This window comes from Dufourea novaeangliae, unplaced genomic scaffold (assembly GCF_001272555.1).
Source record: "Dufourea novaeangliae isolate 0120121106 unplaced genomic scaffold, ASM127255v1 scaffold172, whole genome shotgun sequence".
Classification (NCBI taxonomy): domain Eukaryota; kingdom Metazoa; phylum Arthropoda; class Insecta; order Hymenoptera; family Halictidae; genus Dufourea; species Dufourea novaeangliae.
The window spans coordinates 667,653-684,511 of record NW_015374058.1 but is presented as its reverse complement, the minus strand read 5'-3'; the positions used below and the strand labels follow the sequence as shown (position 1 = coordinate 684,511).

Here is a 16,859-nt window from a genome sequence, read left to right as displayed (position 1 = left end):
GAGTAAAATATATAAAAGTCAAATTACATCCACCCGATGTGTCCCTTAAACTACTACATATCTGATTAAAACGTTTTCTTATACAGCCAATAGGTAACGAGTTATTTTACAGAGGTAGTAGTTCTTATTGACTTACCCTTGTACATATTTTTCTGTTTATGTCGCGTGTATCATGAAAATTAGTATTTAATAGGCTTATTAATCTTCATGACATATTAAGTTCTTGAACATTAACCTTTCTTAACGAGTGAACCCGTCATTTATTAAAGGTCAAAAATTGACTACGTCGGTAAAAAAATGTCTAAACTCGTTTCGACACGATATCTTTAAATACTGTTTAACAATGAAATTCGTTACTATAAGTGCCTAGTACATTGAAAATATCAGATTGACCGATATATTCCATGTGTTACGATCATAACTAGACTTCGGATTTTCTGCATTTATAGCCTATAGGGGTTTGTAAACTACAATGAAGGACAAAACTTTCATCAGATCCAATAAGTATTTTGGTGTATTCGGAACCGAATATGATACTTGAGAAAAGAAAGAAATTCCTACATTTGCTCTGCTCTGTATGAATTGCTTTAGAAAATATCATTTTGCATAAAAATCCGCAGTCTAATCATAACTACGACTTAACCTATCATTTCTTAAGACACTGTAATGTCTCCGCATACGGTTGTCGTCGACGATCAAGGAAGGACCACCAAAGAGGACGGGGTTACACGCGATCCACCCACGCGCCACCCCACGACTGGAAAGCCCAGTTCGTTGTTGGAAGTGGGTCGGCCTCGACAGGACAACAAACCGACACACAACCTGACGTCCTCCTCCGTCATCGTGTCGTCTGGGTGGCCACGTGGTGGTCCGATGATCACCGCGAGATGCCAGTGCATCGTCGACAACGGAATGGAAATATCGATCCCGTAAGTTTCCGCACGGTGGCGACCTCCCTCCCTGACGTGATCTGCCTGCGTGCGCATCCCCGTCGTCTCGGGTTATTTACCAAGCGCCCCGCGTACCGAGTCGGGAGAATCCTGGTGAACGTGTGAACGGGCGAGGAGAAAAGGAGCCGCGTTTTTTTTGTGGTTCAGGACAGCCTGGGGACAGAACGGGAACCGTGAACGCGGGGGGTGGCAAGTCCGATCGGAAGTTCCATCGGCATTCAAGTGGAAGACACGCGTCCCGAAGGTGGGCCAGACCTAGACCAACGGGCTAACCCGTAGCACCTGGACACTTCAGGGCAGAAAGTGCATCGAGAGGACCGACTAGAAAAAAGAAAAAAACTCCAGCGTATCCGTTCAGAGGTGTCATCGTGTGTCAAGCAAGTACAACGCCGTCGGGGGCAACGTCAGGGACAACGGGAAATACGACAGTAGACCGTAGCAAAGAGACACGAGAAACAGTCCCGGGTGACTACACGAAAGAGACGAGGCCCAAATCAAACGTAACTCCAATGTATTACGGTCCCCCACGCGCGAACGGAGCCGCTGAAATATGTCGTTACCACGAGAATGGAGCATCCATCAGGACACGGCCGATCCCGGCGAGTCTGTCGTCGTCTGCGCGACAGCGTCGCAGGAGATGGTCGTCGGCGGCGGCGGTACAGTTATCGACGAGAATATGAATCAGAATCAGCTGGGCTCGTTGCTGTCCATCCATTCGGCGCCTGTTTTCGATCTGAGCAACGGCGCGCCGTCACCGAAGAGGCCGGCCTCGTTGGCGGTGCAGACGACCGCGACCTCGACGCCGATCGTGCCGCCCCATCTGCAGAGCCCAGAGACCATCGAGGACGAGGACAACGAGAATCTGTTGACGATATCGAGCCTGACCGCCCGTCCGTTGATCGCGAAATCACGGGAGTTACGGTCGACCAGATGTACAACGGCCAAGAAGAAACGACGCGGATGCGAGCCGAGAAAACCGCTAAACGTCACCTGCATGCCGTTGGACGGCGGTTACGGATGGGTGATCGTGTTCGGGGCGTTCTTTGTGCAGTTCTGGGTAGCCGGCCTGGTCAAATCGTACGGCGTGCTCTACGTCGAGGTCATGGAGACGTTCAAGGACTCGTCGGCCTCTGTCGCTTCCTGGATACCGGCTATATTGTCTTGCCTTTGCCTGGCACTCGGTGAGCAACGGGGATCACAACGTCTCTTTACTTTACCGATCGATTCCACGGGAGGGGGTGGGGCGACGGAGGGAAGTGATGTGAAGTTCTCTGAAGGGGGGAGGAGGGAAACTCGCGAGAATAACGGGAAGTTTCGTGAGGGGGCTGGTGGGAAGTGTTTTGATGGACGCCAAAACACCGTTCGTTGTACCGCGACCCACATGTGGGTCATGGTTTATTTTTATTTTAGTTATCATACGGGTATAAACCCAGTATGCATAGGAGTTAAATAAAAATCCAAATGGAAACAGTTACTGCAACGTAGTGTATAGTAGGGAATTAATCATAGGAGAGAATGTTTAATTAAACAGTTCTTAGTGCCCTATGTAAGGATTTCTTGAAGTAATCAATAGAATCATTGAAAAATCGATCTTATTAGGCAGACCAAGTATCCACACATATTTATGAGTGGTAATAATTCTTTCACGTGTGGATTATGTGGACATTTGGTCTGCACAATGAAAATGTAATGTTTTGTGAAAATTACACAGGGTGGTACCAAAAAAAAGGGTTCCTAACTCTGGGGTAGATAGTACTCGTCGAACGATGAAACGAAGTCAGAATGAACATGGGTCGCAAAATTAATATTCCCGAAGTTATAAACAATTTTTTGCGTCTGTTAAAACTAGGAACTTTCTTCGGGAGCTATCGTACGGTATAGAGACAATGAAGAAACTTGTAAGAATACTAATAAAAATTGTCGAAAACGTTCGGTAAACCAGAAAAAGATGAAATTATATATGGTAATCTATTGTTTCCATATGGTGCGATAGTTCCCGTGGCGATAAACTCAATAGCTTTGACCGAAATAAAAAATTATTTATTAAAATCTGAAAATAGTAATATATATTTATTAGGACTTTTTTCCTCATTTGACAAATACCACCTATCTACCTTAGAAGTTAGAACCCTTTTTTGTATCACTCTGTATATTTTAGGCTACATTTGTAGTACTTCATAATAGCATACGCCTTGTCCATCGAGCTTCAATATCCCCTGAACAATATTTATTTCAGACTTTCAGCAATTTCGTGATTGTCTGATAATATATTTACTGCATATTCGATAAGTGTCCTCATACTGTAGAGTGGATCGAGTAGGGGCTAAGTGCTGTATACATGTTACGATTGATTTGAACAAGTTTTTAGGTAGGACACAGGAATCATTATTGCTGTAGTATTCATTACTAGGTGGGAGAGGAAACGTGTATGTAACTGTATACAGGGTGGACCCAAACGTGATCAGCTTAGATTATATACTGCTAACTGTTCAATCAAACATTTTTTAGTTAGTATAACTAATTGAATTGTTTGCCAACCGTTTTCTCTCCAGAGTTTTCAAAATCAAATTCCGTTTTTTTATAGACATACCTATAATTTGTTTACACCCATCTTTTAGCGGATACTGAGACAAATTCGACAAACATCATAACAAATCACTTTTTCTTCTTCTAAACCAAAGAAACATTAAGAAAGTATCGTTTACATTAATTAAAACTATTTTTAAAATGGTGTCAAGCATGCAAAAAAATGTTCGATCGAACATTTAACAGCCGCATAATCTAACCCTGATAACCAGTTCTGTACAAGTTTCGAGCAAATTGCCAGCAATAAATGAGGAAAGTTGTCTAAAAAACCATAGCCATCTGTTTTCGCATTTGACTCGGGTGTTTGCAGGCAACGCCAGGTGACAAAATGGTAAAGCAAATTGACTGAAAGTCTTGCAGCATGACCTATGTCAAATTGAGGGCACAACCGGAATAAGGTTTGCGCAAGCCAATTTGCTGCATATATTGCTGCCAATATGCGCGCAAGTTGTTTATAGCGAATCTTGCATCAAACTTGTAGCCATAACTTGATAACAGGCATTGGACAAAATTTGGCTTTGCAGGTTTGGCTGACTGGGTGGGTAAGCTGATCACGTCCACCCTGTATAGGATATATGGATACGGTTTGTTTTCTTGCCAACAGACTGAATCTCCCCGTTTTTGTTCGATATTGCAGCTCCTGTGACGAGCATGCTCTGCCAGAAATACAGCTGTCGGGCGGTGGTCTTCGTCGGGGGATTATTCTGCGCACTTGGACTGACCACAAGCTACTTTGCCACGAGCTTGATACACCTATTTTTTACTTTTGGAATTTTAACAGGTTCGTCCGAAACCCAGATAACACACAGACTGTTTAATGACGGGTTAAAGACGCGTAAGACCTAAAATAGCCGTAAAATGGGCGTCTTGAAGGCGTCATGTGCTATATGGGCATGGCCGTTAAATATTTATAGACATGTTACAGTGTGTCTACGTGACGGATTTGTACCCTGTGCATCAGAGTTGGGCAGAATTTCGTTCGAATAATATATAGTGAAATGCAGCACCATCTAAGAACGTCTTGACCTTTAAACGGTCAATGAGATTAAGTAACAGTTTGTCACGTGTCTGCTCGTTCAAGAAGAAGTATCATTCTATTATAAAAATTGGAATTGCCACGTTTAATCAATAAAAAAAAATGGCCAAGTAATTTTTTTTTATCTTTCTTTCGTTATTCGAAACTTTTTATCTAGATAATGAGTTTGCCCATCTCTGCATGTTCTTCGAGGGTAATAGGAATACCCTATTAGACAATACATGGGCTCGTGATTCATGGTTATAGAGTTTACTAGAATTTTCCTCTCGGTTAACCCCGAGCCTGTACGTTTCGTAACAACTCTCGTCGATTTATCCTGTACATACACGTAGTCTCATAGATTATATGCACTTTCGACCAGGCGCATTACGTAACCGAAACGGGTTGCACATTATTCGACACACATGATCGAACGTGACATTCTAGGTAATTAATTGTTTAAAATGCTTACGGCATTTACACACCTTTACAATAATTTACTATTTCTGCGTGGCATCGGTTTTCCCTAAATTTATTAAAATGTGATACAGCTTGTACCATATATACCTCTAAAAATCATTGGAATGACGAAAAAGCCATTGTCGTGTTTCGGATAGCATTATTTAGAACGGTGATCAATACCGTTGATCCAAGGTGTTTTGCAAAACATCCAATTATCGTGCTGTCCGATTTAAAAAAAAAAAAGAACAAAAAAAACTGTGACCTATCCGCAACGAATACAGTGACTGTATACACGAAGGTTTACACAGTAGTTTCATCGCGTTAATACTAATCTGAATAATCAATATCAATTCTCGATCGGGTTGTCGTGCAGAGAATAATCACGGAAGACTATACGACAGACTACAATATCGTTTCAAGTGATTCATAGTAGCATCGAATACTTCCTAAACTGAACGTGGAATACAGTAAATCCTCGATGAACGTTCGAAGGCTCCTCGGCACTGAACATTACGTATTTCATAAATACTGCTGAAACAGATATCGTCGGCTTCAGAATGCCAATCACTGTGCTAAACCTCGTTAAAAAATTAACGTCACACCTGGGGACCTCTCCATGTCAGTGCCGAGGAACCTTCGAACACTCATCGAGGATTTACTGTAGACATTACCTCTCCCCTCCCCTTACACAATCATTCTATTCTGATATTTTTCGAGTTCAGGTATCGGTGGCGGTCTGTCGACAACGCCAGGCATCATCCTCGTCTCCCAATACTTCGACAAGCACCGCGCCCTGGCGAACGGTATCTGCGTATCTGGTACAGCGGCTGGCAGCTTCGTTTTTCCCCTTCTGATCGAGGTGCTAGTCGAGAGTTTCGGTTTTCACGGTACGATCCTCCTATTGGGCGGTTGTATGCTCCACGTATGTGTCAGCGCGACCCTCTACCGTCCCCTGGAGAACAATTACGCCCCCGTGGGCCAGGAACTCGCGGCGACAGCCGAAAGGATGGTGGTCGCCACCGCGAAAGAGCTGGAGGCTGCGAAACAGCAGAAGCTCGATCTGTTGTTCGCGAACGACACGACCACCAAGCACAATCTGCTGAACGAGCTGTTCCACCAAAATGGCGTGGCCGCGGTGGCGGTCGAGCTAACAGACAGCGAGGAGGAGAAAGATGTGATGGGCGAGGGTCTTCGGATGAAACCGATCTCGAAGATACGAAGCTCCAGTATATTGCACAGCGTCGAGGATCTGTCGACCGATTCGACGTGCGTGTACAAAGCTCGATCGTCGCTTAGATCCCTGAAATCCACCTCGATCGCCGCGGTGTGCACCCCAGCGCCGCAGATCGACACCCAGATCAAGGATGAACCGAAGACCATTATGCAGAGGATAATGCAGTATATCGATTTGTCCCTGTTGAAGAATCCTCAGTTCATCATGATGTGCATCTCCGTCAGCCTGATGTCCACCGGTAGCCCGTACATGCTTTATTATCTGCCTGCGTACGTACACGCGGCCGGCTACACGAAATCGGAGGCGGGTTATCTGGTCGCGATATCCGCGGCGTTGGACCTCTGCGGCCGACTGGGGCTCGGATGGCTCTCGGATCTGCAGCTATTCGATCGTCGGAAAGGGTACATCGGAAGGTACTTAACCACTTTAACACGCTCGGTGGGAACTGTAGTTCCCAACATGGGCGAAACTCGGTGACCGTTTGGGAACTATAGTTCCCAAGCCCTTTCAATCCAATACCCGCTTTTGGGTCATTGTGGAAGGTACTTGTACGTCTTCTATAGCAACGGGTGAATTTGTCTACATCGGTGACATCTAAAGGAAGCTAGTGATATTTGTTTCAACCGCATATGACCATTAAGTTATGAAATATTACATGTTTAGTACCGTGGAGCCTTCGAATACTCATCCATGATTTATTATATATTTATATTCTTCTTGTTGCTGTTCAACAGCATCGTGGGTGCCGGTGTAGCTGTGTTGGCGATCCCAATGGCCCATTCTTTCTATGTACTGGCGTGCTCCGTCGGGATGTACGGACTTTGCCTGGGTTGTTGGTTTCTCTTAGTTCCCGTCCTTCTTGCAGACCAATACGGAACCGACAAAATCTCCTCCACCTACGGTCTCGTCAGGATGTTCCAAAGTGTCGGGGCTATTTCTATTCCGCCTTTAACAGGTAATTTAGCAAATAAAATCTTTAAATGGAATGTTAAGATGCTTCGAAGAGATTAACGTTGCAATCGTTCAGTTCGAAGGTGCTCGATTTCTGCACGGTAGTCAGCCGAGGTATCCGTTTGAGTGTCTGTACGCGGAGAATAATATCACTGTTGTTATGTATCTGTAACAAACTAATTCCAGGTTACCTGCGCGATGTAACTGGAAGTTACACCGTATGTTTTCTCTGCATGGGAACGTGCATGGTGATGGGAGGTGTACCTATGCTCCTGGTTTTTAACGAAGTATCGAAATCATCGAAGATGACCGTTAATGCCGAGAACGGTAATACGCAAGGAGAGACGACTGTGAAAGAATAAAGATATTTTGCAAAATGTGATTAAAACTAACGAAAAACAAAAAAAAAAACAAACGAAAAAAAAACCGAACGAATGTGTAATAGAGAACTAATAAAAAAAACTCGCAACATTTGTCGCTACAATTAATCCACTATGATATATTGCTTGGTTCAGTTATATGCGTACGAAAGAAAACAAAAAAGATTTATGATAAATACCTCGTTCGCGACAGGTAAGGGTGATTTTCATTAAGTTTTTTTTATAAATGCACGCCTTCTAGTTTTTATTAGTAAACGAACCTTCCTCATTTACAATTGTTCTTAAGTAAAAATTACTTGACCATAGAACAAAAATCTTGTACACCATATTTACATGTTACATTATAATTATTTGTAGAAAACGAAGAATTGCGGCAGGTTCTGCGATGAAAGAAACAATCTTAGTAGGAAATACATATTTTTCATACAAAAACAGATGTAATTTAAACACAGTGATCTTTAATAAAAGTTATATTCTTTTCACTTATATTGTCTCGTCTCTTTCAATACTTGGAAGATGAATTAATATATAAAACGTATGTTCAAAATATCTAACAAAGTTCTGTCTTACCAAAAACTAAAGTAAAAAGAATTTATCACAACGTATATACGTATAATTTTTTACAATTAAGAACAGTCTATCACGTTTATTATTTTACCTATGAAAAAAATTATATGTAATTTGCATAAATTGATACTACTAATCTATGCACAAAATTATCTAATACTATTTTAATGCTTTGCAATGCAATTTATAGACTGTATTGTAAAACACATTTCAATACCTGTATAAAATGATTACATCAGAGTCTACTGGTAACAGATGCTAGTGAATCTGATGATAAGGGACACATTGATAAGTAAAAAAGAATCATGTTGGCTTCCAAGCTACCACTCTCATCTTGTTATTCAATTCTTGCAATATCAAAGAACATGTGAGTTGTTTCTCTGGTGACAAACCATTGATTCCTTCCATTTCATCATCGTCATCTCCTAATCCATTACTACTTCCATTTTTTCCTTTACCTTTTCCTTTTCGTTTCTTCTTCTTATTTAATTGTCGACAGTCAATGTCACTAGCTGCATCTGTTGCTTTCCTTATCTGAAGCAAAGATAGTTTTCTCATAAATTTTAACTAGTTCCATGTATACTTACAAATCATATGATACAATGGCTCACTTTAGCACTCTTCTTTGATTGTTTGTCATATTCTAAAGCATCGTAATAATTTGGCTTCTCTCTTTTGATTCGATTAGTTCGTCTTGTTTTCATTACTCCGCTATCAGGACTAGGAGGACTCTTAATAGAATTGCGTCTTGCATTAAAAAATGAATGACCGCATGGACATGCTTTGCAGGCAACGGGTACCTTCGTAAATAAATTAAAAAATTAATATACAGCAAGTATTTTAAGGTATTCACAACTATCGCATAAAAATAAAATTGATTACTTATTGTAAGTAGCCTAAAAAGTGTATTAAAATGGAAACATCATATTTTCATTTTACAAAATGGATTCCTACATTTATTAAATAATTTAATACCATAAAAAAATATCACATTACGTTTCTTTATGTTTACAATACAATTTGTATAAATTCAACATAATTATAATAAAATTGCAAAATACTGAGATTTGATTACTGTATATGTACGAATAAACCAAAAGTTTACCTGCTGTTCACATTTGGGGCAGCCTTTACTGATCGTTTTAGTCTTTGCCATATTACAAAAAAATATTTAATAAAGGTACAGTTATTTACAATTAAAAAATACGACTAGGAAACTATATCGTTAAACCATATCACAAAATAATGACATCACAGCACGAAAATAACTTTTGTATCGGTGAAAATGCATTTTAAGAGTCCTTCACTGTAACGTTAAATACGTTTTGCTTCCCTTAGCATCACGCTAATAGGTAATGACAGTCGTAATGAACAAAAAGAAGCACAATAGAAAATAATTCGTACTGCAATTGACAGATGGCGGTGAAAGGCAATTAGAAGAATGGACCAATCACGGAACTTTAGTTGTTTCTCTCGCGTGAGGTGTTTTCATTTACTTCCACTCCAGTCACTCCAGTTTTTGAAGTACCTGATAACGGTTAATTAGTGTATTTTCTTATCTCAATAATATGATAATAATTAATTATTTGAGTATTGACAGAATCAAAATGATTTTTAATACTTTAACTTCATCTTAATCATACCACATTTGATATTTATTATTATCAAGTATATTTTTTATGTACACTTATTTCTTTAGTTTATAAGAAATTGTATCATTATATGTTGTTCTTAAGATGTATGTCATTGTCCTTCAGACACTTCTTTAATCTTTTACGTTGTAATGTAATCTAAAATTTTGTTACAACAAGACTTATTATTAGATTAAGATTTGTTGATAGTGCTGTCTCTGAGGTGTGCCTTGCTCTCCAAAGTTTTTTTTGCAGGCCAAAGTTCTTTTAGTCCCTTTTCATTATTTCTACTATGTTAATTTAAACATGAAATTATTAAAAGTAACATTACTCGTTTTACTTGTATGACAATCATTCGTGTTAATCTCTTCCGCGACGTTACAAGTATTTTTCATGATAAGTACTGAGTCCCCTCTCTAAAAAATAACCTGTCATCTTTGGAATCTCCACTTCACAAACAAATAAGCTGTAGAAACATCCTGTTGCTCTATAATCTATAAGTATAATTTAAGTGTTTATAGTTACGTTAATTCATGCAAATCAATTTATTTATATCAATTTTGTCATGATCGAGCTGAAAATTTCTTTTCCGTACAGATTTCACCCATATCAGTTTGCAACACTGATCCAGTTCATGAGTATCCTCCCCGTCAGTATTCAACGTTATTCGAAGATTCTTTTTCAGCCGGCGTTTGTGTGCATTCGAATCCAGGCCAGTAAGTAGAAATAATTACGTTTTCCCTGTGGAAAACTTTCGATCTGATAACCCATCGTGATTTCTTTGAATTCGAACGCTTCGTCAAAATCTGTACAACTATTTATTCGCCATTTTTAAGAACCACTCGAGATCATTCGAATCCCCAACCGACTGTTTACAAAGATGACGATGTCTCCTCGGCTTCCTTGCCCGATACACGCTTTCTTTATCGGAACCGTATTATTCAGCCGATGTATCAAAGTGTAATCGGATTCACAGCGAACCTCTTTCGAGCCGTGACACCAATATTACCATCTACAGAGTTATCGGATACGCTGCCTACTCGCCACTATCAGATGCGTATATACTTCATTATGTCCTTATCACATCTTCAGCATTCTGATAGCCTTACCACGGTTTCTTTGATTTCTTCGTCATTGATGGTCGAACCACCGCACATCTGTCTTCTCATTCCTTACCTCTTTTTCTAGTATTATATATACAGGGTGTCCCGTAATTGGTGATTCATTCGGAACAATCATGCTACCTCGGAAAAAAAAGTAAGAAGTGTATAAGAACATTTGTCGATGTAAGGCTTCGTTTCTAGGTAAATCAGTCTTGAAAATTAATCCTGTTTATTTGAATACATTTGGCATAAATATTTGCTTATTACTGATCTTTTTTTTTTATCGTAATAAGCATAATTATAGTCATTGTCTGTGATACGAGATTATTCGTTTTATCAAATAATTCGGTATAAATTAAACCTCGACAAATCATGCTCAATGTATCCCTCTACAAACGGAAATAGTAATTAACATTATTCCAATCGCATATGAAAACGTTTGCGTTGTCGAATTTCCAAATTCGATTTACTTCAAACCGAAGTAAATCAAGAAAACATTGAAACTTATTTTTTTCCATGTACAGTCATCCTCACTTATGGTTGTAGGTACCACTAGTTATGGACTTAGGACACCGTCTATGTCTCGTTCTACCTTGTACACAATTCTTTTTCAGTTTTCTCGTTTTGTGCGTATATATCGCTTTTACATTCATCGTGTCAATATCAGGAGCCATTTGAATATTTTGAATGCTATTCCCAATTCCTTCGTTAAATTTCTCGTCTAAAACTGTACGTCCCGTCGCGTTACTGTCGACAATAATCGTCTTTGGCTTTTCATTAACGTTTTTATTTAACGCATCGTTTGGCTGCTTAACCGTCGTCGAATGTAACACTTGCTCAGGGTCAGTCTTAGATACGAATATTTTGTTTTCTGTACACGTGCCACAGTGGTTCGTAGAATCAACGTGGTTACGCCGTTGTTTCTGCGTCATAGTGCATTTTGATATACGCCTGCGTTCCCGAGGCCCTATATTTTGATCTTGCTGCCTTCTGCTAGATCTTCCACGGTTGCTGACATTTTCGTTTCGATCAATCGGAGCGGGAGATGTGATTTTCAGATAAGGACAGTCGCAGCGGCAGCATATCAGGTTTAAGTCCATCTTATTGGTCGCGTTTCTTGTTTCGACGCGTTTAGGACTTCTCAAGGCTTCGAGCTGACACTTCGTTTTTCGAAGACAATAACAGAGCTTGAGTTTCGCCCGTTTGTACATATCTTCACGCTTGACGATTTTATGCCTGTTGAAGATACCTTTCCTATTTGGTACATGACCGTCCACGGCAGAAACATCCTGTCTTCGGAAACCCTCTCCGCGATAAATGTTCTCGCAATCTTTACAAAGTACACGCTGGGATACATTCGACTGGTTAAGTAGATCTATGTGATTGGACAAACACAGAATATTTGGACCAACATAATCCTGTAGCATGCAACCATAATAGACAATGTTAGGGACCGTTTGAGTTTCAACTGATTGTACGATCCCCTTTGTTGTTTCTAGCGAATCCGGTGGGATATATTGCGTAACGGTCGCTTTAACGTTTGATTCGTTCAATATCTTGTTCAACTGCTTCTTTCGATTGTATATTAACGGTTTCTCTTTTACAGATACTGTTTTTCCTTTCGTTTCCTTTGCTGCAACATCAACGTTCTTAACTTTCTGTGTAACTCTCTTGTAACGTGACGATGATTTCATATCTTCGGACGGCTCTAATTGGTCAGTAGCATTCCGAGCATTTTTCTTCTCCGATGGCAAGTTCGATTCGTCTTGCCTCCCTCGAGCGGTGCCTTCTTTGTCGTTCGCGTGGTCTTTCATGTATCGATCGTATCTCTTTACAACGGGTTCTGTTTCCAGCTCATCGCCTCCGTCATAACTACACGTACCACCTGTAGGGACAATTTTGTTGCACCGTCGTCGCAGCTGTCTGACGGCTTGTGGCGGACTAGACCTACTTTTCCATGGATCAGGTATGCCCTGTAGGAAGGGTAAACCCAGATCGTTCCAGAGTCGGTCAGTGGCGAGCGATCTGACGCAACAGGGTATTAAATTCTTTTGCAGAACACGTGCCTCTGTTGCACCACAGTATCCACTGGAGGCTACGTATTCGCGCCAAGTGTCGGGAATGCCTCGTCTCAAGCACCGAATGTTTTCTTTCCTCTGAAGAGACGAGGCCTCGATGCAAGGCTGTGTTCGTAATAATTTCGGCGAGGAGAATGGACCGCATACCACCTCCCGTATATCGAGACGGGTCTCGTTTGTAAGTTCGTTCGGGGATACCCATTCTTGCGTCCATCCAGCGGTAACATTGATCTCGTCCGATTTCCTTTTCCGCAATCTTTTTCTACCGTCGACACACATGTAATGAACGGTGTAAGTTTGGCCTCTTCTGCGACATCTCGACACTGTGAATTATACGTAACCGATTAGTGATAAAATCGTACGTGTATGGACATGGTGGATCAACGGCCACATGACAATATGAAACGATAATTGAAATATTTTTGCATGCCAGTTATTATATTGAATGGTAGAAAGCGATAAAACAGATCGTCGTAGAAAAAGTAAATCAAGGTTTCTCACTGACTGTACGTGTTATGCAATTTGAATATTTCGTGTGACGGTTACAAAACGTTTATTGACGCAGATTACGAAAGGGTAGCGTTTTCTAAATTGTTTTTACGATGTAATTTGCGATTACGTAACGACGTTCCGATGATATTTCATCCCTATCGGAGAATTTCATGCTTATTTGAACAGGATCTCGAATGCATTTGAATTATATAATAGATTACAATCTTATGCTGAACAGTTTCACGTTTGAAATGTCATTTCGAATGGTCTTACTTCAAGCACGACAATGTTCAAGTAATTGGTAATGTTTTCTATGATTCGCACAACGAATTGCTGTTGTTTCGATTAAAACAAGTACTTCTCGAAAAAAGAACTTACTATACGTATAAATTCCTATTTGATGCAAGTTAAATGTTTTTTTCTTTTCCTTCGGCTTCCATGTGATCCTTAGGCTTATACAAAACGATCTAACCCAAATTACTGTCTCGATATTACTTGCTTGATAATATTGTACATAGAAAACCAAGTCCTGGCGTATTTATATCTTAACTATAAGTACGTTTCATAAAAGTACGTAGTAACGTACATTAGTACAACAGTATCTTGATTGTTTTGAAATAGTTGATACTCTTGAAGTACCACAGAATTGTCATGTACGAGCAGGGTTACCAATGGCGTATAGTACCAACATAAATGACTGTATACATCAGGATAAAATTGATTGTGTCAGTGGAGTATTGTGCAAAGTGACGAGTAGTGTTTTCCGTTAGTGTATGCAAACATAAACACGATGTCGTTACTACGCTCCTTGCCTACCCTTAAGAAAACTTCCAAATTAGTGTCTCAAAGCGTTCCAGCTGTTTTTTATCATCCGAATGTGAGTACTTACTTTTATTTGCGGCATCATTCATAACCTAACGTAACGAATGCATTGCGTTATTGTTTGCAATCAATACTGTGTAAATGCAACTATTATTATACTGTATATATGGGAAATCCAACCTTCACGCATGACCTTCATACTATTCTAATTTTAAGCTTAAACGTTTTAAAAACACAATGAAACATTTCCGGTTTATTTTGTGAGAGTATTAGGTTATGTTGATGTTTTGCCTTGACTTTAATGCGTAAATTGTCTTCCCTAGAATTTATTAATACGCATATATGTTTATATGCAAACATTTGCTACTTGATACAGTTATATTACGAATGATGTAGTAATATTAAAGTAATGACTGGTAAATTCACTGAGTATAAATTGGCGAATGATGTAATCCTCATAGTGATTTAACTTTTTTTTTTATATTTCAAATGTCCAGGTGGTCTTTTTATTTAAACTTAGTATATAGTTTTTATAAATAGACTATTATTGTTTATGCAAACTTTCGTTTATTCCTGATAAGGATTTTGTTTTATTGCATAACTAAAAGTAAAATAAGAGTATAGAATCTATAGTTTAAATATGATCATTTTGACCTTATAGGTATTAGATCACTATGAGAATCCAAGGAATGTGGGCTCCTTGGATAAGAATGATTCACAAGTTGGTACAGGATTGGTAGGTGCACCAGCTTGTGGAGATGTAATGAAACTTCAGATTAAAGTCGATGAGAATGGAAAGATCGTCGATGCTAAATTCAAAACTTTTGGCTGTGGTTCTGCTATTGCTTCTAGTTCATTAGCTACAGAATGGGTTAAAGGAAAAACTGTAAGTATTTTTATACATTTATAAATTTACTTACTAAAGAATGAATAATTAATTGGTTCGTATTATAGGTTGATGAAGCCCTAAAGTTAAAAAACACTGACATTGCTAAAGAGTTGTGCCTACCACCTGTCAAGCTGCACTGTTCAAGTAAGTGGCATCTATCATTTATTTGTCTGTGAAATATTGAAAATTGCTTGGAAGAATTTTTCAGTAATTATTTATTACCTGCGTTCCTGTAATAATTTTTTATTAACAGTTTCGGAACTATATTGAAAACAATATATATATTCCGTTGAGAATTTGGCAATAAATTAACAGTACAGTTAGAATTGAACTTAACTTCTTTCTTTTATATATTATAGTGCTTGCAGAAGATGCAATTAAGGCTGCATTGTCAGATTATCGTATAAAGCAGCAGACACAATCAAAAGAGAATGAAAGCAATGATAATACTTCAATAAAAGCTTGATTCTGACGTATCTCAGTTAATATACTCAGTAGAACTATGTAACATATTACTTGTGGCTACTGTTATTATCTTGTAGTAGCACCTGCTATATGTATTGATAAATGTTAGAATCTTCGCAAATTATAAACTGTGATTAGAATTTAAAAAACAACATGTCAATACATATTTATAGTTCCATTTAGGAATATTCAGCTGTGCTATACTTTCTTTTATGGATCCAAATAAATATATTTAGTTAAAAAATTACTTACTGTAAAGTACTTATTTACATATTAATACTATACTCATCATATCTCCAATAATCATAACTCGATTTAGTTCAATTCTATGTATTATTATCAGTTCGATAATTATCGAAGTATTTCGAATTTATTGAAATTCGAAATACTTCGTTGCTTCGTGCGCGCCTCTGACGCCATTAGTCATGATAGGCAACGTAGTGACGTCACTGAGAAGGGGCGGTACTTCGTATCTATAAACATCTTTCTCTTAAAGATTATCAGTAAAATGAAATATTACGTAAAATAATAATTCTACGAAAGTAAAAGTAAAAGTACATCGGTTTCATACATAAATTCCGGAATTGTGATTTTAGAATGATTCAGTGCATTCTCTCGACTCATTCAATCTACAGAGAATAATAAATCTCTCTCTGCACACTCTATAATCAATGCACAATAAAAAGTGCAATAGCACAGAGGCATTGCAATTTCCTCATAGCCGCAATAGTCTCATCAAATATTTACTCGCATTCCTGGATCTTTATCCATACGGTAGAATTACATTACCCGTTTCCAAGAATAAGACTTTAATTCAGACGATCAACACTAGCAACACAAGGATGCTTCTTTTAACATATATATACGCCCGAAGGTAGTGTTAAGTTCGAACATATTTCTTTTTTTAATTTGTCGTACAAATGTATTCATATACAATTACTTCAAAAAGGTGCATAGCATTTTCAAGTTATTAGAGACCACTACCTTATGCATTTACAGAATATACAAGTGTGATATATAATTGTTGTAATTGTAACTTGACAAATTTCGGTACTGTCGAAATAAATGTCTCGTACATTCTTTCGCGAGGTCGCCTATAAAAACGAGGATTTGCATGAACACCTGTAGTGTAACTATCACTTACATAAAAATTACAAGTAACGAGAACATTTTTCCATATTTATGTACCTGTCACTTATTATCAGACTCTGGATCTTTGTACGAATACCAATTT

At 38.9% G+C, this 16,859-nt stretch overlaps 3 protein-coding genes across 3 annotated transcripts; 2 read left to right on the top strand and 1 right to left on the bottom strand.

Moving 5' to 3' along the window:
• The first annotated feature begins 1,072 nt into the window (after positions 1–1,072).
• On the top strand, positions 1,073–7,731 carry LOC107190080 (monocarboxylate transporter 12). Its single transcript, XM_015578807.1, has 5 exons — positions 1,073–2,131; positions 4,174–4,317; positions 5,736–6,660; positions 6,982–7,202; positions 7,385–7,731. Exons 1-5 carry the CDS (start codon positions 1,501–1,503, stop codon positions 7,558–7,560), a joined length of 2,097 nt encoding a protein of 698 aa, XP_015434293.1. The 5' UTR covers positions 1,073–1,500; the 3' UTR covers positions 7,561–7,731.
• A 717-nt stretch (positions 7,732–8,448) lies between these two features.
• Positions 8,449–9,477, bottom strand: LOC107190112 (UPF0547 protein C16orf87-like). Its single transcript, XM_015578846.1, has 3 exons — positions 9,251–9,477; positions 8,757–8,945; positions 8,449–8,679 (listed from the first exon to the last, which is right to left on the bottom strand). The coding sequence occupies exons 1-3, from the start codon at positions 9,299–9,301 to the stop codon at positions 8,449–8,451; spliced, it is 471 nt and encodes a 156-aa protein (XP_015434332.1). The 5' UTR covers positions 9,302–9,477.
• Positions 9,478–14,155: 4,678 nt separating this feature from the next.
• Positions 14,156–15,857, top strand: LOC107190094 (iron-sulfur cluster assembly scaffold protein IscU). Its single transcript, XM_015578828.1, has 4 exons — positions 14,156–14,326; positions 14,933–15,157; positions 15,226–15,304; positions 15,520–15,857. The coding sequence occupies exons 1-4, from the start codon at positions 14,240–14,242 to the stop codon at positions 15,624–15,626; spliced, it is 498 nt and encodes a 165-aa protein (XP_015434314.1). The 5' UTR covers positions 14,156–14,239; the 3' UTR covers positions 15,627–15,857.
• Positions 15,858–16,859: the final 1,002 nt, after the last annotated feature.